At 45.5% G+C, this 27256-nt stretch overlaps 1 protein-coding gene across 4 annotated transcripts in view; it reads right to left on the bottom strand.

Annotated features, from left to right (window-relative positions):
• The window catches only part of DOCK1 (dedicator of cytokinesis 1), a 562075-nt gene that overhangs the window by 193155 nt on the left and 341664 nt on the right, over window positions 1–27256 (bottom strand). For all 4 annotated transcript variants that reach the window (XM_086377709.1, XM_086377710.1, XM_086377711.1 and 1 more), the window contains exons 28-29: window positions 26218–26319; window positions 14044–14138 (exon numbers count right to left, since the gene is read on the bottom strand). In XM_086377709.1, coding sequence (XP_086233835.1) covers window positions 14044–14138; window positions 26218–26319 — 197 coding nt within the window. The remainder of the gene's footprint in view (window positions 1–14043; window positions 14139–26217; window positions 26320–27256) is intronic.

The raw sequence follows: 27256 nt of genomic DNA, 5'->3' as shown, positions 1-27256 counted from the left end.
ACACACTGAATCACAAAATCCTGCCTCCTGCAGTCCCTGATGTGATTAATCTCCATCCACTGAGCAGGACGCATGGCAGAGAGCCGGATGCAGACAGCTTGCCTGCTGCCCCACCCAACAGGGGAGAGAGAGGGGGCCAGAGCCATCGTAGCTGCTGGATCTCCAAGCTCCCAAAGCCCGACCCTCGCATCTCAGTCATTTAGTGATGACCATCCAATAATGCTCATCATGCGGATGGCGAGGACATTCTCTGGCACTGGGCGATTCTTTGCTGGGCACTGGCACAACCATCATGAATCCTTCCAGGAGACTGTTAGTCTACAGCTGACCAGAGAAAGCAAACCACAGGCCTCAGGCTTCATCTGACGGGCAGGGGTGTGTTTGAACCAGGGTCTGTCTAACTCTGTAGTCATCATACTTCTCCGTCTGCAAAGGGATCTCTTATCTGACACGACCCTAGTGACCTTGACAACAACATTACAGAACTGGAATTAACTTTTTTATCTTTTTGAAATCCCTGGTGGCTCAGACGGTAAAAGGTCTGCTCGCAATGCGGGAGACCTGGGTTCAATCCCCGGGTCAGGAAGATCCCCTGGAGAAGGATATGGCAACCCACTCCAGTACTCTTGCCTGGAGAATCCCATGGACGGGTGAGCCTGATGTGCTGAGGTCCATGGGGTCACAAAGAGCCGGACACAGCTGAGCGACTTCACTTTGACTTTCCCTCCTGCCCTTCACCTAGGTGATGGTGAGTAAGACAGAAGGCTCGGGCCACCTTTAGCACGTGACATGGAGAACACATTCCGTGATGGAAGACAAAAGCAACCACAGCCTCACTGCTACGGACAGCGATGAGAAACCTCCTTAGAAATTAACATCAGGGAAACATGGGCTTCCCCTGGAGAAAGCAGGAGTTCCCTTTCAGATCAGACCCCAAGGATGGGGACATCCATACTGCCCCTCAGTTGTCTCGGTACCTGGTGGCTCAGACAGTAAAGAATCTGCCTTCAATGCAGGAGACCTGGGTTTGATCCCCGGGTCAGGAAGATTCCTGGAGAAGGGAATGGCTACCCACTCCAATAATCTTGCCTAGAGAATTCCACGGGCTACAATATATGGGTTGAAAAGAGTTGGACACAGTTAAGTGACTAACACACACACGCATACATATATATATATATGAGCATACATTTATTTGTTTATGTATATGACACATATATTCATACATATTTGTTTTCGAGTGTTGTATTATATATATGGTTTCTTTAAACTGAGAAACCATTCAAATTCACCATATAGGCAGTCTATCCATAATAAGCAGGACGTTTGCCTTCCCTCCCCTTTTTCTCGGTATGAGAGACTCACTTCACAATGCACTGGCTATTGGAGAGCTTAGCTCCAGGAGAGAACACCCAAACACTTGACAAACTCGGCTCAGAAATGCCAGGCCCCCATGAATTACACCTGGCAAACCATGGTTACTTCCAAAAGTGTCTCCCCAAAGGGCATTACTCTATTCCCTCTAAATCAAGCTTAATTTGTGGGTTTAATATCAAATATAAAGAAACCTCTCCAACATGCGGCTGGCTTCAGATACTCCATTTCCAAACCATCTGCAGGTTAATGGCTAACTAGGAAACACCTTTGGAGAAGGAAATGGCAACCCACTCCAGTGTTCTTGCCTGGAGAATCCCAGGGACGGGGGAGCCTGGTGGGCTGCCGTCTATGGGGTCACACAGAGTCGGACACGACTGAAGCAACTTAGCAGCAGCAGGAGCAGCAGCAGGAAACACCCTGCACACAGTACCTCCAGGATCAGACGGGAATGAGGTGGCCGTTTGCATTAGTGGAGCAATAACATTCAGCCTGAAGAGGCCAATCAGACTCCTGACTCCTAATCCCGGGGATGTTGGCGAAATCAGAAAGGCAGCCAGCTCCTGCGTGGCAAGGAAGGGGGAGCTTCTGAGGGAGGTCAAAGCTGTTCCCCGCCTCCCCGCTGCCTAGCACTGCACAGCCAGGGCAGAGGAGGAATCATGAAAGAGGTGTACAGGACAAAGGGGCAGAAAGGCCCCTGCGGTGAAGGCGCCATGAGAGGTATTGATGGCTCCTGCATGCATGCTCAGTTGCTCAGTCGCGTCTGACTCTTCGAGACTCCATGAACTGCAGCCCACTAGGCTCCTTTGCCCATCAAATTTTCCAGGCAAGAATATCAGAGTGGGTTGCGCTTTGCTCCTCCAGGGGACCTTCCTGACCCAGGGATCGAGCCCACGCCTTCTGAGTCTCCTGCCCTGGCAGCTTTGACCAGCTGAGCAGTCAGGGAGGCCTATGGAAGGTTCAGCCTTCATCAAAGAAGCCAAGCCCTACAAACCTCCCCCCACCAATGCTTTCAACACACACAACCTACCCACTACATTGCAGGTGAGGAAGTCAACCAGAGAACTTCAGATTTTCTGGCTCTTGCATGAAACCTCACTATGTGTTTTCCCCTGAACACAATGAATCAAGAGAGAATACAGGCTGCTGTGTATCATCACAGGAAAAGAGAGGAGGGGGGCCCCCTAACCACTTCCAAACCTCTGCATCCCAAGCAGCCCCACGTTAGGGATGTGGTAGCCACAGGTCAGAAAAAAATGGGGGAAAGATCATTTCTGCCTATGAAAAATGGACTGAATACTGAGAAAAGTGCCAAGTGCTAAAAAGCTATGCGTTGATCAGATGGCTGGAGTCCTCTGGGGATGGTAAATATTTATATTCACAAATTTTAACATGTAGTGCTTTCTATTCCTTCTAAGATCCTGTGTACCCAAGACACGGAGTCAACGGCCACTGGGTCTTGAGCAGGGAGCAGGGCGTCTCTGATACAGCAATGGGGAAAGGCGCGGTGGGGTGCGGGGGCTTTTGTTTTGGAACCACTAGAATCCACTGAACTGAAAAGAGCAGGGCTGTCAGAGTTCATTCTCTTCCTAAATCAACCACACTGTAGAATCACACAAAATATTTCACTTTACAATATAATTTGTATTTTCAATTTTCTTGTAGCTCTGGGAATTTGACAGGTACAGTATTAAGTAAAAACCCTCCTCTGAAGTCTCGCTGGAAAGGTTAAGAAGAAACAGCAAGCTCCAGCAGACAGCAAGCAACCCCCTGCAGCTGTCTGACCTGCAGTCAGCGGCTGGCTCAGTACAAACACAGGTCTCCCGTGCACAGTTTTATGATACACTGAGAACAGATTTCAATTAAGGAAATGCACTAGCTAATACAGCCTCAAAAGAATAAGAGGCTTCATTTGTTTATTGCATACCTGCATCTGGAGTTAGTTATTTATTTATTTGTGGACCTAAAAATAACAAGGGTAATGGCGTTTCATTCCTGGAAAAGAACCACTATGGAGTAGGTCATGTGCTTTATCAGCTGACCTTGTAATAACACTTGCTACTGACATTCATTCTTTTCAGTTGGGCAGTTAGTCACTGTTCGTTCAGCACCTACTCTGTGTTGGACAGCGACACTAAACTCAGCATCTCTGAGGATAAGTGACTTCCCCAACATAGCATCCAAGAGTCCTGCACAAATGCACACGATTCCGTGAAAACATACCACATGACACATGAAAGCATCTTATACAAACAAAAATGTAGAGAAGCTGTCATAGTCCTAACATTTCGAGTCCATGGAGAATCAACAATATTATCATTTCTTTATAGACCTACAAATGTATTACATATGTGATTTTTTTAAGTATTCCACTGTCAAGCTGAAGATGGAGACAAAATATTACTCAACTTTATTTCCGATCTTGTGTCTACAAAAGAGGAGCTTGACACATAATGATGTCATTCCATGTTCAATCTTCAAGATGATTTCATGTCAAAAACTGCATTTCCTGGAGCTTCCATATAGGAAAAACACTGAGCCTCACTATCTGTATGGTCACCATGCTTGTTATGACAAATTGACCAACAGGAAGTCCACTGACTTTCTTTCTGCAAGAATCCTCAGAGATTTTAAAATTTTATTTATTCATTCATGTTGATGGCCGTGCTGACTCTTTGGTGCAGTGGGCAGGCTTTTCTAGTTTTGGCCCTGCAGCACGTGGGACCTTAGTTCCCCGACCAGGGATTGAACCTGTGTCCCTTGCATCGGAAGGAGGATGCATAACCACTGGACCACCAGGGAAGTCACCTCAAAGAATTTTTAAAAAATTTTATCAGACAAAAAATTTAATGTCATCCAACAAAAGCTACTATTCAGTAGGGTGGGGGAGAAGTCACTAAGAAAAAAGTGACTGCAACACACATCCCTGAAAGGAGGTTCAAGGATGCGTGGATAAAGAAGATGTGGTGCATATTACAAAAGAATGTCACTCAGCCGTGAGATAGAAGGAAATCCTGGCATTTGTGACAACACGGATGGACCTCGAGGGCATTATGCTAAGTGGAATACGTCAGACAGAAGGATAAACACTGGATGATCTCATATGTATGTAGAATCTAAAACAAAATCCGTAACTCCCCCATAAGAGGCGCTCACGAATATTTTACACCTACGTGCCAGGCACCAGGAAGGACAGCCCTGGGATCTCCGATCTTATCAGTGAGATTCCAAAACCGGCCTTACTCTCCTCATCACGTGGGCCATGCCCACAGGGCTGGAGCATCTTGCAGGGCATCTCTGGGAAAACCGTCTTCATTCTTCACCCTATACAGGAAAGCTCAGCCCTGGCGACATTAGCAGACAGCTGCTATTATTTATGTTAATGACTCCTGTCTTCACTGGGGTCATGACACAGAGAAATGGCTGAGAGAAGTAGAAATAAGAAGAGGGTCACTGAAATGGATCACATATTTCTATTAATTACTTAACATTGCTGAGACTCAGTTTGCTCATCCATAAAATGAGCATAAAACTGACATTTGCTGGGGATGGTTCTTGCAGTAGGTGACTCTAATGTACAAGGAAGGGTGTTTAGCAGTATCACTGGATTCTACCCACAAGGTGTCAACAGTCCCCATTGATAATAAAATTGTTGTCGAGTATCCTCTAGGGGGCAAAATCGCCCCTGGCTGAGAACCACAAACAGATATCTAACACAATGTTGGCTGCAGATGAGCATTCAATTGCCATGGGTTTCCTCCTCTACACATCCCAGACTTAAAAGGATGACCCTAGAGGGACTCGCATTGCATGCAGGCTTTCTTCTAAGTCCCAGGAACATCGGAGGTAAAAACTGAGGATGGAAAGATTTGGGATGCGACCTTAATAAAATGTATTTCCTCCATGAGAGCTGGACCATAAAGAAGGCTGAGCACTGGAGAATGGATGCTTTCAAACTGTGGTGCTGAAGAAGACACTTGAGAGTCCCTTGGACTGACAGGAGATCAAACCAGTCAATCTTAAAGGAAATCAGTCCTGAATATTTATTGGAAGGGCTGATGCTGAAGCTGAAGCTCCAGTACTCTGGCCATCTGATGAGAAGAGCCGACTCACTGGAAAAGACCCCGATGCTGGGAAAGACTGAAGGCAGGAGGAGAAGCGGGCGGCGGAGGATGAAATGGTTGGATGGCATCACCGACTCAAAGGACATGGATTTGAGCAAATTCCAGGAGATGGTGGAGGAGAGAAGCCTGGCGTGCTGCAGACCATGGAGTCACAGAGAGTCGGACACAACTCAGGGACTGAACAACAGCATTTCCTGCTTTATGTTTTGCATGGAGAGCAGTCTCATGCATCAGATAAAGAGGGTGTTTGGCTTCATTCCTCCTAAAGTGAAGTGCATCCTCCAGCATTAAGTGTCTGCAGGGTGGCCTTGTCGACACCAGCCAAGAGCTCACGGCAAGGTGTGCGCTGTCTCAGAGAATCCTTACACCGATTTTGCCCTTTTAAAACTTTGCTCTAACGGAAGCTTCCCTAAATAAGAGTCCTGGCTAAGAGTGCTTCATCACTGCCATTCCTTGGAGAGTACTCTGATTTTTCATCTCAGGATTAAATAAAGAGGCAGTCTGAAAAGCTGGTATAAAATATCTATGCTGTGTGCAATAAATTGGTTATCAACAACCAGGTAAAAGCTGGAATTATCTGTTTTAATTTTAGGCCAAGTTTAATTATTAAGCAAAAGCAGGCATGCCAGGGAATAACTATATGGAAAATAATAAAATAATTTATGGTAATGTCATGAAGGATAAAAAGCACCCTGCGTGTGGGTGCCCCGTCCTGCCGTTGGGACGCAGACGACCATTCCCAGGCCCAAGTCAAGAGTTGTCCTTGAAGCCTGGTGTGTCACCATGGCCACCTCTGCCCCAGAAGAAGAGCTCATGTGCTTCTCGGTGAGACCGGCTGGGAAGGTGCTCAGTCACAGTCCAGGTGAGCCCAGCTCCAGAGGCAGGCCCGGGTCTCAGCGCCTACAAACTGGGATCTGAGCTGCAAAACATCTCTGCTTTAGGCCAATTTTCTGGGAGAGGACCAGGCATTCCCAAGGGGCACCAGTGGAAAAGAACCCGCCTGCCAATGCAGGAGATGTAAGAGATGTGCGTTCAACCCCTGGGTCAGGAAGCTCCCCTGGAGGAGGGCATAGCAACCCACTCCAGGATTCTTGCCTGGAGAATCCCATGGACAGAGGAGTCTGGCAGGCTACAGTCCATGGGGTCACAAAGAGTCGGACATGTCTGAAATGACTTAGCACGTCTGCACACGTTGGGAGAGGATTAAGGTTGCCAGAGTGACATTATGAAGTGTGTGAGCTAAATAAAATGCCGGCATGCTGAGCTCTTGGGAAATTTTCATTCCAGAATGCTTTCATTATACTGACTTTAAATTCCCGTTTCTTCACTCAAAAACAATACATATATTCTTCCTTTTGGTCCTTAGCTAGTGGTATTGTGGCAGAGTTTCTGTCAGCTACTGTATACTATTTCCAAGGGAGAAATGATACTTAGGTGTGCTTAAAATCTTCAAGGCACCAGATACGCTAAACCTCAAAAGGAACCCCAGTCATTTTCAAATAATAAGTTACAAACATCAACTAAAAGCTTCCGGCAAAGAAAGGAAAAAAGATACTGAAAAGAAATGATTCAAGAATCTCTTGAGCCCCAATGCTTGATACCCTCGCTTTGAATCTGCACAAAGATTTCATCTCCATGCCTTTTCATGGGAGGACCGTTTCCTGGAAGGAGACTGAGCTGGAAACAAACATCCTGACTCCCAGACCGGCCCGTCTGCTGGCTGGGGCTAGTGCTATGGCCCTCGAGGCAGGCCTCCAGAAAGCGGGGACCCCCACCTCCCTCCCTCCCTCCCTGAGGCAAATGGTCTCCGATCCAAGCCCAAGATACAGCGCTGGCAAGGACCAAAAATCTTCCACAGCAATGAAACCAAATAATACAATAACTGCAACCAATCTACCCTGAGAATTTGCCTGCTGAGCATTTTCACAATTTACCCTTAAGAAACCTGGCATCTCAGAGGTGGAATCTCGAAGTCTTACTGCTCTTTCCTGCCCCAGCTCTACACCAGATTAATTTTGGCAGACGCATCCATGAGCTTGCCTTCCTGGAGGTAGACACATCTGATGGAGACCATTTATCACTGGGGAAAAATGCATGTTTTCAAGGAGGGAAATAGCCAGATTGCAAGAACATGTATGGAGGGCTTCTTTGGTGGCTCAGTGGTCAAGAGTCCGTCTGCCAGTGCAAGAGAGATGAGTTCAGTCCCTGATCTGGAACGATCCCGCAGGCCTCGGAACAACTAGGCCTGTGCGCCACAGCTGCTGAGCCTGTGCGCTAGAACGCACGAGTCGCAATGACTGAGCCCAGGGCCCCCAGAGCCTGTGCACCACAAGGAGAGAAGCCACCACAACGAGCAGCCCACTTACCGGATCAAAGGGAAGCCCCCCTCACCGCAGCCAGAGAAAAGCCTGCACAGCAACGAAGACCAAGCACAGCCATAAGTAAACAAGATTATATAAAAAAGCATACGTGGAAAATTGACCCAATGAAAGGAGCCATACGCGATTCTAAGTGTATAAATATGTACTGCATGCATCAGGTTGGGGGAAACATAATGCAGTGTGTTGATGGGTTGAGCAAAACACTCCTTGGTCCAAAAATGCTGGACTCACAGGTGAGGGAAGGAGGAATAGAAATGAGCCAACACAATCAAACAGAGGTAATCTAGAACCCAACCGTGGGCCCATTATGATAGATTGTTCTGCCTCCATGCCGCCACGACCCAAAAACAAGTAAAACCCAGACACACGAAATCAATAGCAACGTGATCTCATAAATTCCAAGTTGGGAAGAAATTACAGTGTTTTGTTTTTAAAGTATTTATTGAGTTTGTTACAATATTGTTTCTGTTTTATGCTTTGGCTTTTTGACCTCAAGGCCATGTGGACTCAGTTCTCCAACCAGGGATCGAACCGGCACCCCTTGCACTAGAAAGGTGAACCCCTGGGCCACCAGAGAAGCTTCGATATTTCAGTGTTTGAAAGTACAAATTTAAGATGAAAGCCTGACTTCAGATAAAGTCAAACTAGATAATAATTTTGATTGGTTGGTCTCCAGTATTTGCATGGTCAACAACTTGCCAAGACTAAATTGGGTAGCTCAGAAAATCTACTACATTCAAGAAGCTTTAGGACAGGTCCAATGATGACCGACTGCTCTTAAGGGTCAGCGTGCTGACCCAAAACATCTCAGGCACATCAAAACTGAAATACTAATGCCCTCCATTTCCCGTGGGCACAGTTTTGAGTTCTCAACTGATTCCTTTATGGTGATACTCTCTTGCTCAATATGTTATACATAAGGATCTTCACCATAAATTGCCAGTCTTCCCTGACAAACTGCAAGGATCTTTTTTATCAGCCAGTGAGAATTTTGCAACCCATTATATTTTCCTTCGTGCTTCATCTCCCAGGCAGCTTCAAGCATTTTGGCTTCTCTAGTTTCCAGTTTTCTCTATCATTTTACCTGGTCTATTTTATATCCACAGTCTATGAATCCTTACTTGCAAAACATACCAAGTTCTTTATGAATGTACATAGGATAATAAATCACAAATTATAAACATAAGCTCCTTTAGGCCCCAGCTGAACATGGACAAAATCAAGAAGAAGGAGACACAAAACCTACACCAACAGAGAAGGACCCCGGAAAACACTGATAATCACAGCTGCAAACTATGAGACTTATGAGGAAGTAAAAGTGATTGTTTAATTTATTTTTCATCCTAAAAGAAGAGGACCTGGGGAGAAGCTGAATCAAGGTAGCTGAATTTTAAAAAGTCTGCTGCAAGTTTGAATGGTGGACAGATGTAAGAAAGGTTTCATTTCCACATAAATAAGAAATTCTAATTCTAAAAATCTGAAGATTACACCCAGTTCTGCCCCTGTTTTCACCCCCTGGTACGCAGTGGAGATGCCTATCACAGGTAAATAAAAGCAGCTGATAACAAATGCTCCTTCAAGGCGAAAAAGGAGCTCAGTCAAACCAACAGACTCATTTCCTACCAGGTCACTCCTCTGCCTTAGAAATCTAGTCTGGGGACTTTCCTGGCAGGTACAGTGGCTAAAATCTGTGCTTCCATTGCAAGAGGCATGGGTTCGATCCCTGGTCGGGGAACTAAGACCCTGCAGTGCAGCCAGAAAAAAAAAAAAAAAAGTAAACAATCTACTCAGGATTATTAGTCCACAAACACTACTGGGATGATGTCAAGCTCTGAGACCAAGAGAAAGCCACAGAAATGCAACCAAGAGGTTGCATTCATGTTGATAACCAGAGAGAACTCTAACAAAGCCACAGCATAATTCTTCACCATGAGACCAGGCTACACACTCCGCAAAGTGTAAACCTGAAAATTCCAGCTGATCCAAGTTCCAAACAGTGAAGGTCCAGGCTTCCAATCCCACCTGAGATCTTAAATGAAAACCTAGTGTCTGCTTCCCTCTGGGCAGATTAACTAGCACTTCTGCATGCTAACACTCAAGCTCACATCTACTGTATCTGAACCGTGCTTATCTTAAATGTCATCTCACCATCTGGCTCCCGTATATCCTAGAGCAGAGTTATAATGTCAGGCCATCACCAATCACTTGCTCTCTTGAATACAGCAGTTGAGTGACTACTGTCCTTTGGGATATTCATTATATCCTATAAATTTGATTCTTGATTTACAAGCTGTGGCCCCAAAACTAATGGAGGCTGTTTTTAATTACATTTTACAAGCCCCATGGACTGAAGAACAGTCCTATTTGCAGAGGCAAGGCTGAACAAGCACACGAATATTTAAGGGACCACAGAGGTTGGTTCTGTCAGTTTCTGAGCCGTAGGTGGTAAAGCTGCATGTCCAGCTGTGCTGTTAAAACTTAAATACAGACTCCGGAAGCTGCTGGGAATCACTGTTTATCCCAAGGAGGCAAGGAAGTCTGTGATGCCTGCTAGGAAGAGAGGAGCAGGCAAGTCTGGCAACATGTAAGATAACAAGCTCTTACGTTACAGGAATTTGTTGTTTAGTCACGAAGTCGTGTCCGACTCTGCAGCCTCAGGGACTGCGGCACGCCAGGCTTCCCTGTCCTTCACTGTCTCTCGGAGTTTGCTCAAACACATGTCCAATGAGTCAGTGATGCTATCTAATCATCTCATCCTCTGCTGCCCCCTTTTCCTCTTGCCCTCAACCTTTCCCAGCATCAGTGTCTTTTCCAAAGAGCGGGCTCTTTGCATCAGGTGGCCAAAGTATTGGAGCTTCAGCATCAGTCCTTCCAATAAATCTTCAGATCATGAATTCCTTATTACAGGAATAAAAAGGGGCAAATAGATAATGACATAGAAACAATGCTCTATGGTATCTATGTAATTTCTACAGGAATTATTTTATGATGATATTCTGTCCTAAAAGTCCACAGTAGGACTCCACAGAGCTCAGGAATGGATGTGATCCTCTGGAACACACACACACACACCCGTTTAATGGCACCAAAAAAGCTTAGTAGGAACTCCTTGATTTCTATGCTTAAAAGTCATTCAGGTTAAGTAGTAAATCTTACAGAAAAGTTGTGTTTCAGAGTCTATAGGATTAAAAGCAAAGGCATATTTAAGGGGTGTGTGTGCTAAGTCACTTGGGTCGTGTCCGACTACTTGTGACCCCACGGGTGCCCGGACATGGCCACGCGGCAGGGGACGCAGGCAAGCCAGTCCACGTGCAGCTGCTGCGCACCCACTGCCTCCCGAGGGCGCCAGAGCCGCCTTTAGTCCTGCGGCTTCAGGACTGACGTGGCCGGCGTATCCCCCAGGCCTGGTCCACGTGCAGCTGCTGCACACCCACTGCCTCCCGAGGGTGCCAGAGCCGCCTTTAGTCCTGTGGCTTCACGACTGACGTGGCAGGCGCATCCCCCAGGCCTGGTTAAACGCAGAACGCGCACTGTGTGTGCCAAGTCGCTTCAGTCGTGTCCGCGTCTGTGCGAATCTATGGACTGTAGGCCACTGGGCTTCTCTGTCCATGGGATTCTCCAGACAAGAATACTGGAGTGGGTTGCCATGGCCTCCTCCAGGGGATCTTCCCCACCCAGGGATCGAATCTGAGTCTCTTATGTCTCCCGGGTTGGCAGGTGGGTTCTTTACCACCAGCACCACCTGGGAAGCCCCTGAACACAGAAGCCCCTGCTTATTTCACTGCCGGATGGGAAAGATCGGACTGTGGTTTCCAGCTACAGCATCCAGCAGAGTAAGGAGAACCCAAGTTTCCGTGGGCATCCAAGACAGTGGGTTCCGTTTGTCAGTGTGTTTGTTTTATGTGGAAAACAGACCACTGAAAACATGAAAACCACAGCTCTCGGGTCTCATGCTAAGCTGTCACTCAAAAAAGTTAATCCCAACAGAGAAAAAGGAAGAGAAGCCCCGTGCTTTAAGTTCCTCACATTCTGGGTAATGATGCAGATCACCAAAGGCAGCAGGTGGAAACCCAGGAAGCTGGGGCCAGGACCCCTGCTCTGAGCCGCAGGCCGCCCTTGTCTCTGCAGCTGCGGGACACAGCTCCTGCGCCTCCCCACTTCTCTGGTGTCTTCAGATGCACCAAAGGAGGTTTCAGCCACAGCATCAGATGACTTCAGAGGGAGGACATTCACTGAGGCTCAGCCCTAGCAGAGGCCTGCTTAGAACAGCAGCTGCTGGTTCCCAGGGCCCATTTCATTCCTGTTGTCCCAGAAAGTGGGACTTCCCTGGTGGTTCAGCAGGTAAAGAATCTGTCTGCCAATGCAGGAGACATGAGTTCAATCCCTGGGTCGGGAGATCTCTTGGAGGAGGAAATAGAAACCCACTCCAGTATTCTTGCCTGAAAAATCCTATGGACAGAGGAGCCTGGTGGGCTACAGTCCATGAGGTTGCAAAGAGTTGGACAGGACTGAACTAAGTGTGCTCATTCCAGAGAGTATTGTAGCATCACCCAGAAAAGGCAAAGGGAAAGATCCGTGCCGCTACGAATCTGCTCATGGGGTGGACAAAATCATCAAAAAGAGGCAAAGTCATCAGGGGAAATGCAAATGAAAACCACGGTGTGACATGGTTCACATCTGCCAGAAGGGCCAGGATAAAAACGTCAATGACAGCAAATGCAGGTAAGGAGGCAGAGGAGACGGACATCTCTTCCAGGGCTAATGGGGATGGAGAGCGATGCAGCCAGTCTGGCAGTTCCTGATAAAGCTAAACACGCAGCTACCACGCAATCAGCATTTATAGGCCACACTAGTGCAAACAGCCTGCCTGCCAAGGCAGGAGGTGCAAGAGATGCAGGTTCAATCCAGGGTCATGAAGATCCCCTGGAGGAGTGAATGGCTACTCACTCCAGCATTCTTGCCTGGAGAGTCCCATGGACAGAGGAGACCGTTGAGCTACAGTCCATGGGGTCGCACAGAGTCTGACACGACTGAAGTGAATTAGCACGAGCACGGCATTTACAGCCCTGGGACATTTGTGCCAGAGAAATGAAGACTTAAGTTCACATAAAAACCTGCACAGGAAGTTCATAACCAATCTAATTGTAATAGAACTATCTGTAATAGCCCCAGACTGAGAATAGAGTAGAAGTCCTTCAGTGGTTAAAAAAAAAGGTTAAACCATCTGTGGCACATCCACACTGTGGCCACTCTGCAGCGACGGGAAGGAACCACCAATACAACAACTTAAGTGAGTTCCAGAGGGACCCTTACTGTGAAAGAAACGTTCCATGTCCTGACCATGGGGGTGGGTTTGAGAACACACACCACATGAAAAAAACTGTAAGAAAGGAAACACAAGCAGGAAGGCATAAAAGTCAAGCTGGCAAAACCTGAATAAGATGGCTAAGTTGTATCAATGTCGTTCCCTGGTTGCAGTTCAGTGTTGCAGGTTGGCAAAAGGTTATGGTCAACATTTTACCAGGGCCAAGGGCACACAAGCTCTCCTGTCTTTCTTCTTACCACTGCACCGACTATAAACCGACAATCATCTCCATAAAGCTCTCAGTGAGAAAGAAGGGGCAAAAAGAAATCAACAGACATTCCTTCTAGAAACCACAGGTGATGGAGAACCCCATGATCTTTGATGGCACTTACAGAAATTATAAAACCCACGCACTAGAAAATTAACCAACAGCCCTCACAGGGAGATGATGAGCATGGCACACGCTTAATATTTAATAAGTATAATGAAAATGCTCATGATTTCTTTAAGCTGAAATATGTGAAATGCAAACACTCTTAAAAAGCCTCCCATAGAACTGAGAATCACTTTGGCTAATAAACACATATGGTTAAAACTGGATGGAAAACAGAAGCCCTGGACAAAGGCAGAGTGAAGGATGGATCATAGTCACGTTTGTCTTCTGGGGGGTGCAGAGCCCAAGTTCTCAACCCCAGAGCCCTGCGCTGACGTAAGAAAAGCACTCAATCTCCAAGCCCATTTTTCCAAAGAACCACTTGCGTCGCAGAAGCGGGGCCACCCTGTGGTACCCAGGCAACACCTCCATTGGCACCAGCCGTGAGCCGGGCACCTCCTCGAGGACAGCCTCTCCCGTACTCACTTATTCTGCATCATGTTCATGATCACCCAATCGAACGGGTAGACATTCTTCCCAATGAGGTTCTTAAACATGATGAATGTCTCCATCAGGAAATCCTGAAATAAAAGCAGAACGTTCAAATAGCCCACCGAGAAAAAGGTGAAAGCCAATGCCCACCTCCACCCCCAGAATAACAGCATTATAAATGACCTTATTATTATTACTTCTTTTTTAGCTGAACGAAAACATAGCACAAAGTAATGAAGATGTATTTCACAGAGCTGCGTATGACGCCTTCTGCCTTTCTGTGTACCTGAGCACCTCATGTCCTGGAGAACTTTTTCAAGGATATACTAAAAGAAAGTCTCTGGTCATGTCTCTCTAAGAATTACAAGGAATAAACCCTTGCAAGTTACATATATTCACACTCTTTCTGCTTAAGGAAACACTTTCAATCAAATATAACATGCAGGCTGTAACTATGTCTTATATTTAATCTGAGTGAGCGGAAGTCGCTTGGTTGTGTCCGACTCTTTGCGACCCCATGGAATTCTCTAGGCCAGAATACTGGAGTGGGTTGCCTTTCTCTTCTCCAGGGCATCTCCCCAACCCAGGGAACAAACCCAGGTCTCCCTCATTGCAGGCAGATTCTTTACGAACTGAGCTACCAGGGAAGCCCATATTTACCTACATTTTAATTATAAACAGGGCCCATCAAATTCAACCTGCAATATTATTATCCTTCCCTTTTTCTTACATAATTCAACAAATTAAAGGTGCAGAAAGGAACTCCTGACCATCTGCTCCTAGTCAGCACTCTGTCAACCAATCAAGCACATGGTCAAGTTGCCAAAGTCTCTTATGTGGCATCATCAAATCCATAAGCTACTCAGTGATGGCTCTCTTGTCTCCTAGACGGTCCCCTGCATTTCAGAGCGGTGGCCTGTGACCCTACCCTGCCTCCACACTGATTATACTGCCCCTGGTGACGGGAGGGGGTTCCCTACTCCTAGTGGGTCCACTCTGTGCTGTCAGAATTAGGAGATTTTCTTGAATCTGACAGTTTAGAGCTTATTCTGAGCTCACCTGAACAAAACAAGTGGGTGTCATAAAAGTGCACACCCCAGTAATATAGGGCACTTGCTCCCTCAGGATCTGGGTGGAAAGGGGACAAGCGACTGAGAAGTCACATTAGGAAAATGAGGCTGCGGTCATAGATGAGCAAATGAATGGATGTTTCCCATTTATTTCATCTACTGATTCATAATTAAGTGCAATGGCTGTGAAGACCGAGGTGGTGAGCAGAATATAAGCAGCCCAGAAAGCAATTTTCAACACAGAGTTCTACACAAGACCTTCTTGCAAAAAGACACAAGTTCCATTTGATGGTAGGAAAAAGCCAAGGATGAAAGACACCTTCTCAGCCACCTTACCAACAATGGCCAGCTTACAGTGTTACAGCGAGTCATTTCTGCTGCAGGAGGGCCTTGTGGAGCACCCCCCATGAACAAAAACTCCAGGAACCACCATGATCACACTTGTTACAACAGAGGCCTCCAGTGCAGGAGAGGTTAGGACAGAAGGCAGAGTCAAGAGGGAAAAGTGAGTCCTGTGTCCTCCCAACACCACCCCCAGGAGCCCCGACCAGCAGGGCTTGCGAGCAATAGGTGTTCTCAATGACCCCTGACACAAGGAACACTTTCCTATTCCCAGTTTAATTCCTGAAATTCATATTTCACTACTTAAGTTTCCCCACTTTGTCAAGAGTTTCCTGTTTTAATGACCAGGTTGCCCCTTCTGTAGGCTGAGTGTCATAATTTAGTCACATCTCTATTTGCATGAAATTGCTGGCTTTCTTGCTGATTACTCCTCAAAGCCTAATAATTGAGATACAGGGTCTGGTTTTTATTATTCTGGAAGAGAAGCATATTTTTCCCACACCAACTCCTTTTTTTTTTTTTTTTTCTCTAGGAAACACAGTCCCATACTTCATTAGTATGGCTCAGCTATTAAATGTTGGTACTTTGCTGATCAAACAAAATGCTGCAGATTGTGGGAGATGAGGTTTTTCAAGGCTTTCCCTGTTGGTCTGAATAAATTACCAGCCATGGCGGTGGTCCCCACCAGTGTATTTGCTGGAATGGCTGATGAGGCTGAACAGGCTATTACAACTGCCATCTCCAAGTTGACAAGAGGAGTTGGAGGATTTAATACACATTTTGTGAAAATTTCATCATTTTATATCAATCCATTCCTGCTGCATTTTTAGTTAGATTGTACACAAGATGTTCCATATAATAAGGGAACAGCTCTAATAAGAGCCATCAATGCATTCCATAGGCAAAGTCTTCTTATTATAAAACCATCTACTTCTGTCCATCTCTGGCCCCACCCACTTGGATAATTGGTCATCATTTTTCACTGGGACTCCCAGAGGGAAAGCCTAGCCCATCTACCTATGACCATTCTAGTCTGTCTTGATCCCCACACTTCATTCAGAGTGACCTCTTAAAATCTAATCAAGGCACCAACACTTCCTCAATCTTCCACTGAACCTACATCCTCAGTGGCTTCCAAATGTTCTTAGGTAAAAGCCAAAGAGTCTTAATTCTCAGAAGGAAGACACCCTTATCTTAAGTCAAAGAAATAACTGTTTCAGACAAGGACCATCAATAGATACTAAACTCAACTGATGAAACTGCTAGAGGATAAGACCTCTGCCAATTTACTATGGATACCAATGTATTACTCAAAGTTTCCATGATGACCTTTAAGGGCCATGTATCTTCACAACGGAGAAGGCAATGGCACCCCACTCCAGTACTCTTGCCTGGAAAATCCCATGGACGGAGGAGCCTGGTGGCCCGAAGTCCATGGTGTCGCTAAGAGTCGAACAAGACTCAGCGACTTCACTTTCACTTTCATGCATTGGAGAAGGAAATGGCAACCCACTCCAGTGTTCTTGCCTGGAGAATCCCAGGGACGGGGGAGCCTCGTGGGCTGCCGTCTATGGGGTCACACAGAGTCGGACACGACTGAAGCGACTTAGCAGCAGCAGCATCTTCACAACAGAGAGAGCCAGAAGTTATTTCCTTTTAACCAAGTGATCAAACCCATTATCATCAGTAGTGCTCAGCCTGGAATGCCTAGCCTCCCGACAGACATAACAGGGCATGCTTAACCACAACTTCTCTTCCACTTGCCAAAAGGTGAACTTGAATTTTAGATCAAGCTTCCAGTTTGTGGAGGGCTTCCTTGGTGGCTCAGACAGTAAAGAGTTCACCTGCAATGTGGGAGACCTGGCTTCAATCCCTAGGTCAGGACAATCCCCTGGAGAAGGGAAGGGCTGCCCAATTCAGTCTTCTTGGCTAGAGAATTCCATGGACAGAGGAGCCTGGCAGGCGTCCATGGGGTCAAAAACAGTAGGACATGACTGAGTGACTAACACTTTCACTTTCCAGTCTGCAGGATATATGAATTTGAAGAAAGAAATCTGTACAAAAGGCAGCAATCAAAAATTACAGAATGGGGGCGGGCAAAGTGGGGGGATGGTGCGGGCAAAGTCTGCAAAGCTAATGGCTCTATCTGTTCGAAACAGAAAATAAATAAAAATGAAACTGAATTTTAAAAAGCAATGCCATGAAAGGGAAGGAAAAACAAGGTGATGAACTTATTTTAGAAAAAAAAGAGATTAATGAGAAATAAGCAAATACGATGAGTGAATCTGGACTAGATGCAGCTTTGAGAAAGCCTGTAACAGAAGACAACAGAGACTGGGGAGAATCGAGGGAGAATGTGAATGTAGACGGTGTAAAGAGATGACAGTGATGTTCTGGAAGAACAACGAAGCCCCTGGACATTGTCTTCATCCTTGAGAGCTACCTGCTGAACCACTCACATGCTTCTCACATTCTGACAGGATTTGGCTACATGTTAACAGAAACAGATACCTAGATACATAAGTAAGTAAGAAGGCTGAGCGCCGAAGAATTGATGCTTTTGAACTGTGGTGTTGGAGAAGACTCTTGAGAGTCCCTTGGACTGCAAGGAGATCCAACCAGTCCATTCTAAAGGAGATCAGTCCTGGGTGTTCTTTGGAAGGAATGATGCTAAAGCTGAAACTCCACTACTTTGGCCACCTCATGTGAAGAGTTGCCTCATTGGAAAAGACTCTGATGCTGGGAGGGATTGGGGGCAGGAGGAGAAGGGGACGACAGAGGATGAGATGGCTGGATGGCATTATCAACTCGATGGACATGAGTTTGAGTGAACTTTGAGAGTTGGTGATGGACAGGGAGGCCTGGTGTGCTGCAGTTCATGGGGCCGCAAAGAGTCGGACACGACTCAGTGACTGAACTGACTGACTAAAGTGTTAGTCACTCAGTCATGTCCGACTCACCGCAACCCCATGAACTGTAGCCCACCTGGCTCCTCTGTCCATGGAATTCTCCAAGCAAGAATACTGAAGTGGGTTGCCTTTCCCTTCTCCAGGTAATCTTCCTGACCCAGGGATTGAACCTGGGACTCCCCACATTGCAGGTGGATTCTTTACCATCTGAGCAACCAGGGAAGCCCACTAGAGATAGATAGTAGAGGCCAATACGGCAGAATGCTTGCAACTGATGAATTCAAATGATAGGAATAATGGTTTTCATTGCACTATTCTTTCAGCTTTTCTATATGCTTGACATTTTTAATGATAAAAAGAGGAAAGCTTGCAAGCTAAATGGGGAGACTCAATATGAGACTGTATCACCATCAACATTCTGATTTTGATACTCTTTTATAGATCTGCAAGACGCTCCCATGGGGAGAAACTGATCAAAGCATACGAAGATGCTCTGTATTATTTTTTACAGCTGTGTCTGACTCTACAATTGTTTCAAAATAAAAGTTTACTCAAAAAATACATGCTTTAAAATAATTAGTGGAAAAATAGTAAACCAATGACATAGACAGAGGTTCATAACCTTGTACAGGAGGCCGTGATCAAAACCATCCCCAAGAAAAAGAAATGCAAAAAGGCAAAGTGTTATCTGAAGAGGCCTTACAAAGATCTGAGAAAAGAAGAGAAGCAAAAGGCAAAGGAGAAAAGGAATGATATACCCATCTGAATTCAGAGTTCCAAAGAATAGCAAGGAGAGATAAGAAAGTCTTCCTAAGTGATCAATGCAAAGAAATAGAGGAAAACAATAGAATGGGAAAGACTAGAGATCTCATCAAGAAAATTAGGGAACATTTCATGCAAAGATGGGCTCAATAAAGGACAGAAATGCTATGGATCTAACAGAAGCAGAAGATATTAAGAAGAGGTGGCAAGAATACACAGAAGAACTATACAAAAAGATCTTAATGACCCAGATAACAAGGATGGTATGATCACTCACATAGAGCCAGATATCCTGGAGTGTTAAGTAAAATGGGTCTTAGGAAGTGTCACTATGAAAAAGCTAGTGGAGGTGATGGAATTCCAGCTGAGTTATTTCGATTCCTAAAAGATGATGCTATGAAAGTGGTGCGCTCAATATGCCAGCAAATTTGGAAAACTCAGCAGTGGCGACAGGAATGAAAAGGTCAGTTTTCATTCCAATCCCAAAGAAAGGCAATGCCAAAGAATGTTCCAACTCCTGCACAATCGCACTCATCTCACACGCTAGCAAAGTAATGCTCAAAACTCTCCCAGCCAGGCTTCAATAGTACCCGAACAGAGAACTTCCAGATGTTCAAGCTAGAAAAGGCAGAGGAACCAGAGATGAAATTGCCAACATCTGGTGGATCATAGAAAAGCAAGAGAATTCCAGGAAAACATCTACTTCTGCTTCATTGACTATTCTAAAGCCTTTGACTGTGTGGATCACAACAAACTGTGGAAAATTCTTAAGGAGATGAGAATACCAGACCACTTGACCTGCCTCCTGAGAAACCTGTATGCAGGTCAAGAAACAACAATTAGAGACAGATATGGAACAACAGACTGGTTCCAAATTGGGAAAGGAGTATGTCAAGGCTGTGTATTGTCACCCTGCTTATTTAACGATATGCAGAGTACATCATGTGAAATGCTCGGCTGGATGAAGCACAAGCTGAAATCAATATTGGCAGGAGAGATATCAATAACCTCAGATATGCAGATGACACCACCCTTATGGCAGAAAGTGAAAAGGAACTAAAGAGCCTCTTGATGAAAGTGAAGAGGAGAGTGAAAAAGCGTAAAACTCAACATTCAAAAAATGAAGATCATGGCATCTGATCCCATTACTTCATGGCAGATAGATGGGGAAGCAATGGAAACAGTGATAGACTTTACTTTCTTGGGCTCCCAAATCACTGCAGATAGTGACTACAGCCATGAAATTAAAAGATGCTTGCTCCTTGGAAGAAAAGCTATGAGCAACCTAGACAATATATTAAAAATCAGAGACATTACTTTGCCAACAAAGGTCTACCTAGTCAAAGCTATGGTTTTTCCTGTAGTCATGTATGGATGTGAGAGTTGGACCATAAAGAAAGCTGAGCACTGAAGAATGCTTTTGAAGTGTGGTGTTGGAGAACACTCTTGAGAGTCCCTTGGACTGCAAGGAGATCCAACCAGTCAATCCTAAAGGAAATCAGCCCTGAATACTCATTGAAAGAACTGATGCTGAAGCTGAAGCTCCAATACTCTGGGCACCTGGTGCGAAGAGCTGACTCACTGGAAAAGACCCTGATGCTGGCAAAGATTGAGGGCAGGAGGAGAAGGGGACGACAGAGGATGAGATGGTTGGACAGCATCACTGACTTGATAGACATGAGTTTGAGCAAAATCCAGGAGTTGGTGATGGACAGGGAAGCCGGGCATGGTGCAGTCCATGGGGTTGCAGAGTTGGACACGACTGAGTGACTGAACTGAATGGCATAGAAACAGAGGTCAGAGAAATAGAAAGACACAAAGCTGCTTAGCATGACCTCTGGGGCCTTGTGCAGTTTGAAACCCCAGTGCCTCTCCAGGCCCACCACCTTCTTTCTCTCCCACCTACAGGGCTCCTTCTTCTCTTCCTACACATTGCACAATCCTCTCTTTTGCAAAACAACCCTTCCTGAGGGCTTCCCTGGTGGTGCGGTAGGAAGGGACCTCAGGGCACATGGAATCAGTCTGGCCAGGGAGCTACGACCCCATGTGCTGGGGAGGAACTAAGCCCACAGTGTCAGCTACTGAGCCTGGGCAGCATAACTACAGAGTCCTTGGGCCACAAGCGAAAACCCTGGCAGCTAAGACCCGACACAGACACATAAAAAAATAATTTTTTTTTAAGCCTTCCTTAGGACTTCCGTGGTGGTCCATCGGTTAAGAATCTGACTTTGATTCCTGGTCGAGGAACAAAGACCCCACATACTAAGGGGCAAATAAGTCCATGCATCGCCATTAATTATAAGCTTGCAACCACTGAGCTCATGTGCCACAAAGAAGCCTCGACACAGCCAAACATAAAAACAAGAATATTTCTTAATTTTGTTTTTTAAAAAGACTTCCATCCACCTGACTCAGTCCAGTGTGGCTGATTTGCAACGCCCATTCTTTTGGAGCATGGGTAACGTGGGTTGTCTGATGGACTCCCGGGTAAACTAGGATACTCTCTACTACACTGGGGGCCTCAGAGCAAGATGTATCTGCTCTGCTGCTCTCATTACCTCCACCTTCTTCACACAGTTGCTCTTCACTAAGTAGCTTGTGAGTGAACTCACTGTAAAAGGATTCCGCACCCTTGGACTCAGCATTTCATCTCCGAGGAATGGTCACAGGGATAAAGAAACAGATGCCCAGCACCAGGCTCTTCTGCCCACTCATGACAGTCTCTACACAGGCTTTGCAAATCACCCTTTGGTGGCTATTTTCACATGGAACTCAGGGCCTTTAAGGCCAAGCCTGGCCAAGAGCAGAAGGCTTCCTAGGCAATGACACTCACACAGCAAACATTCTTGTTTTCATAATCCCTGTGAGCATCATCACCGCTTTCCATCAGTTGAGAAGTCACCCTGGACCACACCAAGACAGGCTGGTGGTTGATGGGGCCAGACAAGAAACAAAGAAGGGGTAACAGGCGATATCTGCCAGGTGAGACCAAGGGAGGCATCAGGAGGGGTTCTCAGAAGAGGTTGGACAGATGGAGACAGGAGGCATTTCAGGAAGAGGGTCCTGAGATCTCAGGGGGCTGCCTGGCCAGGCTTCCCTAGGTCACCCCGCAAGCGGACAGGACTGGGAGAGGCCACAGGAAGGAGGAGGAGCGCGTGGCAGACTGTGGCTTCCCCGGGTCCTCCTCGGAGATGAGAAGGGCCCTGTAGCCGGGTTCTCTGAATCTTCCCTGTCCTGTCTTCTGGATTCACCCAACCTGTAACTGACAAGCATCACTTCTACTTGCAACGTTCGTGCATGAGTCCTTATTTACTCAGTCACTCCACAGACATTCCCTTAGGGGCACTTGGCAAGAATCTGGGACACGTGTCATGAGAACAGTCTGCCCTGGAAGGTCCAGAGTACTCCTCATCACCTCGATCTTACAACGGACGCTGAGCAAGCTCTTCACTTGTGGTCCTGACTCTGTGACTTGGACCCAGGACAGCCAGCAGCCGCATCTTCAGACCCGCATCTCCAGCGCAGAAGAAGAACTTAAAGACCGTTCACGGTTGCCCATCCTAAAGGGACAATCTCTATTATGACAATTTTGAGCTGAAATGTCTATCCTCTTTCTTTCCTGGCTTAGACTTTCCATTTCATGCTGTGTTCCATCCTCTCATGGTCTGGGGGTCCAAGGGGCCATCTGAGAGGCCGTAAAAGTAACAGTTCTGAGGCTCGTGACTTTGGTGTTGATCATAACTGCAATTTTGTTTGAGAATGACTCATTCATCCAAAAAAAAGGGCTAAATTTGAAAACCTAAGGTAGCACTTTTAACAAGGAAGTAGTCTTGAGAAAAGAGTTGAGGCTCTTTGCACATCGCAGTACCGATTAACTTCCAATTATTTAACACAAAATGCTCTTTCGTTTTTGTGAGCAGTTGTCCAAGTAGAAAAATAGTCAAATCCTCTCTACGGATAGTTAACAGATAGGAACCCATTTTACGAAGGTTCTGACAGATTAACAACAATAAAAAAGGTTTACAATCCTTGCAGTATGAATTCATGATATCCAAAACCACAAATGCCATTTCATAATGGAAATCAAATCGTTCGCAAATAATTGATGCTCTGAACCACTGTGTCTACAGAAATAAACTCCCTTGGGAAATCAGGGCCACAACACATAACAAGTATCTGATGATCTGCTTCCTGCAAGGAGAGAGGGTACATGCTTGGAATTCAGGATGTTACAGTCATTTTTAAACACCATTTTGTAAAATCACTTTTTCATGACATCCTGAAGGTTCCCTATCCACAGCACACTTGAATAATCTGGATTAAATATTTTTAACAGTTTGCATGAATCATAAGATTTTGATCACGTGACTAATCTGTAAAGGACAAATGATTTATTGGAGCCCTGAGTTTTCAGCATGGGTAACACTTCTCATTCTGAAGTTTATCCTTTAGCCTGAACCATTATCTAGGAAATTGCTCATATAGATTTAGCTACCACTGGCTTAAAGCTGAACATTCAGAAAACTAAGATCATGGCATCTGGTCCCATCACTTCATGGCAAATAGATGGGGAAACAGTGGAAACAGTAGCTGACTTTATTTTGGGGGGCTCCAAAATCACTGCAGATGGTGATTGCAGTCAAGAAATTAAATGGAAGGAAAGTTATGAACAAACTAGACAGCATATTAAAAAGCAGAGACATTACTTTGCCAACAAAGGTCTGTCTAGTCAAGGCTATGGTTTTTCCAGTAGTCATGTATGGATGTGAGAGTTGGACTATAAAGAAAGCTGAGTGCCGAAGAATTGATGCTTTTGAACTGCAGTGTTGGAGAAGACTCTTGAGAGTGCCTTGGACTGCAAGGAGATCCAACCAGTCCATTCTAAAGGAGATTGGTCCTGGGTGTTCATTGGAAGGACTGATGTTAAAGCTGAAACTCCAATACTTTGGCCACCTGATGCAAAGAGCTGACTCGTTTCAAAAGACCCTAATGCTGGGAAAGATTGAAGGTGGGAGGAGAAGGGGACAACAGAGGATGAGATGGTTGGATGGCATCACCAACTCGATGGACATGAATTTGAGTAAACTCTGGGAGTTGGTGATGGACAGGGAGGCCTGGCAGGCTGCAGTCCACAGGGTTGCAACAGTCGGACATGACTGTGCGACTGAACTGAACTGAACTGATCCTTCCGATGATCAAACAGGAGGCATGAAATGTTTCACAAGGCAAATGGAACTTCACTATGATATGCCTGCTGAAGAATCCCAGGATAACATCACATGTGATATGTTACATGCATGAGAAGAGTCCTACATGACACTGCTCCTTAATATTACACAAAAACTAAACATATAAAGCCTGAGAAGAGTCCTACATTAAACTGCTCGTTAATATTACACAAAAACTAAACATATAGACACATCATCACATACACATTCTTGCTCCTTGATTCCTTTGTAAGATTTTTTTTTCTGATGTGGATCATTTTTAAAGTCTTTTTTGAATTTGTAACAATATTGCTTCTATTTTGTGTTTTGGTTTTTTTGGCCATGAGGCATGTGGGACCTTAGCTTCCCGACTAAAGATCAAACCCACACCCCTTGCATTGCAAGGTGAAGTCTTAACCACTGGACCACAGGCAAGTTCCCCTTGACTTTGATTGAAGGAAAATTGGTATGATTTTAAGGTATAAATCCATTTGTGTATCTTTAGAAATTTAAATCCAATTATTTATTATTATCTATTATGTTATTAAATATTACATCAATTCAGTTCAGTTCAGTCGCTCAGTCGTGTCCAACTCTTTGCGACCCCAAGAATCGCAGCATGCCAGGCCTCCCTGTCCATCACCAACCCCCAGGGTCTACCCAAACTCATGCCCATCGAGTCAGTGATGCCATCCAGCCATCTCATCCTCTGTTGTCCCCTTTTCCTCCTGCCCTCAATCTTTCCCAGCATCAGGGTCTTTTCCAATGAGTCAACTCTTCGCATGAGGTGGCCAAAGTATTGGATAAATACAAACTTAAATATACATATGCATACACATAAGCATATATAATGGCAGTGATTAGTGATGTAGCTTTTTTTAATTAGAATTCATCCTTTGAAAAAATGCTTAAATGCCTTGTCTTCTGACCATCCCTTAATAAGGCTGACGTCAAGTGCAATCAACGTTGTTTTGGAAACACTAGCAGAGCTTCCTGTGGTTTGTAGGAATCTAGGGGCCTCAGAACTGGAATCGGTTCTCCGAGACACAGGAGTGGAGGGTGGACATCTACTTGGCAACTCTGCAGAGATGCTGGCGGTGGCTTCGCAGAGGACATCTGCCATATGGCCCTGTGATGCCAGCTTGTCAGGGACGGTGCCTCCAAGGATACGTTCCTCTCTATTGTACTTCTCCTGATTAAGTTGTATCACAGTCTCACTGAAGATGACTAGAGAATTATTTCCAGAAATGCTAATGAGCCTCCATGATGAAAGCTAATTAATAACAGAGCACAATTTAAGGCTGAAAATTCTCCTTGGCTTCTATCGAGTGTCAATCGATAAATAAACAGGAGCTAATGGTAGCTCTCTGTGGTAACGTCTCCAAATTTACCATGACCCTAAAGCCTGGGAGAGGAAAGAACAGAAAACGGATTTTTCTGGGTTGATACCCTGGGTCACTTTCCAGGTCAGTACAAGGAGTGAGCCTATCGCAGAAAGCTTATCTTCTCTCTCTCTCTTTTTAATTTTAAACCTTTTGTGTTGTGTTGGGTTGTAGCTGATTAACAACGTTGCGATAGTTTCAGAAGGGATCCAGCCACATGTATACATGTGTTATCCATTCTCCAAACTCCCCTCCCATTCAGGCTGCCACACTGTTAATATTGAGCCATGCATTATACAGTAGGTCCTTGTTAGTTATCCATTTTAAATAGGACCCTTATCTTCTTACAAACACACTTTTACCTAGACCATCTCTGGGCTTCTGAAGTCAAGTGGAGGCAAGTCTAAAATCAAACTGAAGATGGAAATACTGCTATCAGCATTTTGTCTAAAAGGCTGAGCTCAAAACAAGGTTACGTGAACAGAGTCCCACTCACCACCACATCGGTCCTCATCTTCCCAAAAGTCTTGATCAGACGGGCGTAATGACAGTCTTCCATCTGTCGCAGGATAGCTGTCATACAGGCCACGAAATTTCCCTGCAAACAAATCAAAAGATACAGTTAGATGATGCGAGAACAACACTCAAAAGTCGATGTGAACCAACAGCCCCTTCTTCTGTTTCTCCTCTGCTGTAACAGTAGGTTCTCATTAGCCATCTAGTTTATACATGTGAAAGTGAAAGTCACTCAGTGGTGTCTGACTCTTTGCAACCCCGTGGGCCATACAGCCCAGGGAATTCCCCAGGCCAGAATACTGGAGTGGGTAGCCTTTCCCAACCCAGGGATCAAACCCAAGTCTTCCACATTGCAGGTGGATACCTTACCAGCTGAGCCACCAGGGAAGCCCAAGAATAGCGGAGTGGGTAGCCTATCCCATCTCCAGAGGATCTTCCCGACCCAGGAATCAAACGGGGGTCTCCTGATTGCAGGCGGATTCTTTTCCAACTCAGCTATCAGGGAGTTGGAAAAGAATATACACAGCAGTGTATGCATGTCAATCCTAATCCTTAAAAATGCATTCAAGTATACATTAGGTGCAGAAAAATACTGTTGATTCCACTTATATGCGGTATCTAGAATAGTCTGATTCATAGTCAGAAAGCACATTGGTAGATGTACCAGGGGCTGGGGGTTTTGAGGGTGCAGAGTGGGGAGGGGGCGTTAGTGTTTAGTGGGGACAGTTTCAGTTTAGGAAGGTGAAAAATTCGAGAGGTAGAGCAGGAGGGTGAGAGCTGCTTAGTGCCGCTGAACTGTACAGTTAAATATAGTTAAAACAGTGTGTGACTTCTACCACGACAAAAAAAATAAAAACTCTGGTCGGCAGAGGGGAGGAGAATTGATGTGAATTGAACTAAGAGTCTGGGATCACAGCCCATCAAGGAGACACCACGAGCGAGGCTGGCCAGCTAGGTGACCAGTCACTTCAGCCTCAGCATCTTCTCTTTTGCTACGTTTCTGTCTCTCTGACTCCATT

Source organism: Bos grunniens, chromosome 26 (assembly GCF_055505025.1).
Source record: "Bos grunniens cultivar Pamir isolate PY7600 chromosome 26, Bosgru_T2T1.0, whole genome shotgun sequence".
NCBI lineage: Eukaryota > Metazoa > Chordata > Mammalia > Artiodactyla > Bovidae > Bos > Bos grunniens.
Note: the sequence above shows the minus strand (reverse complement) of the source record. Positions and strands in the feature narration are given on the sequence as shown.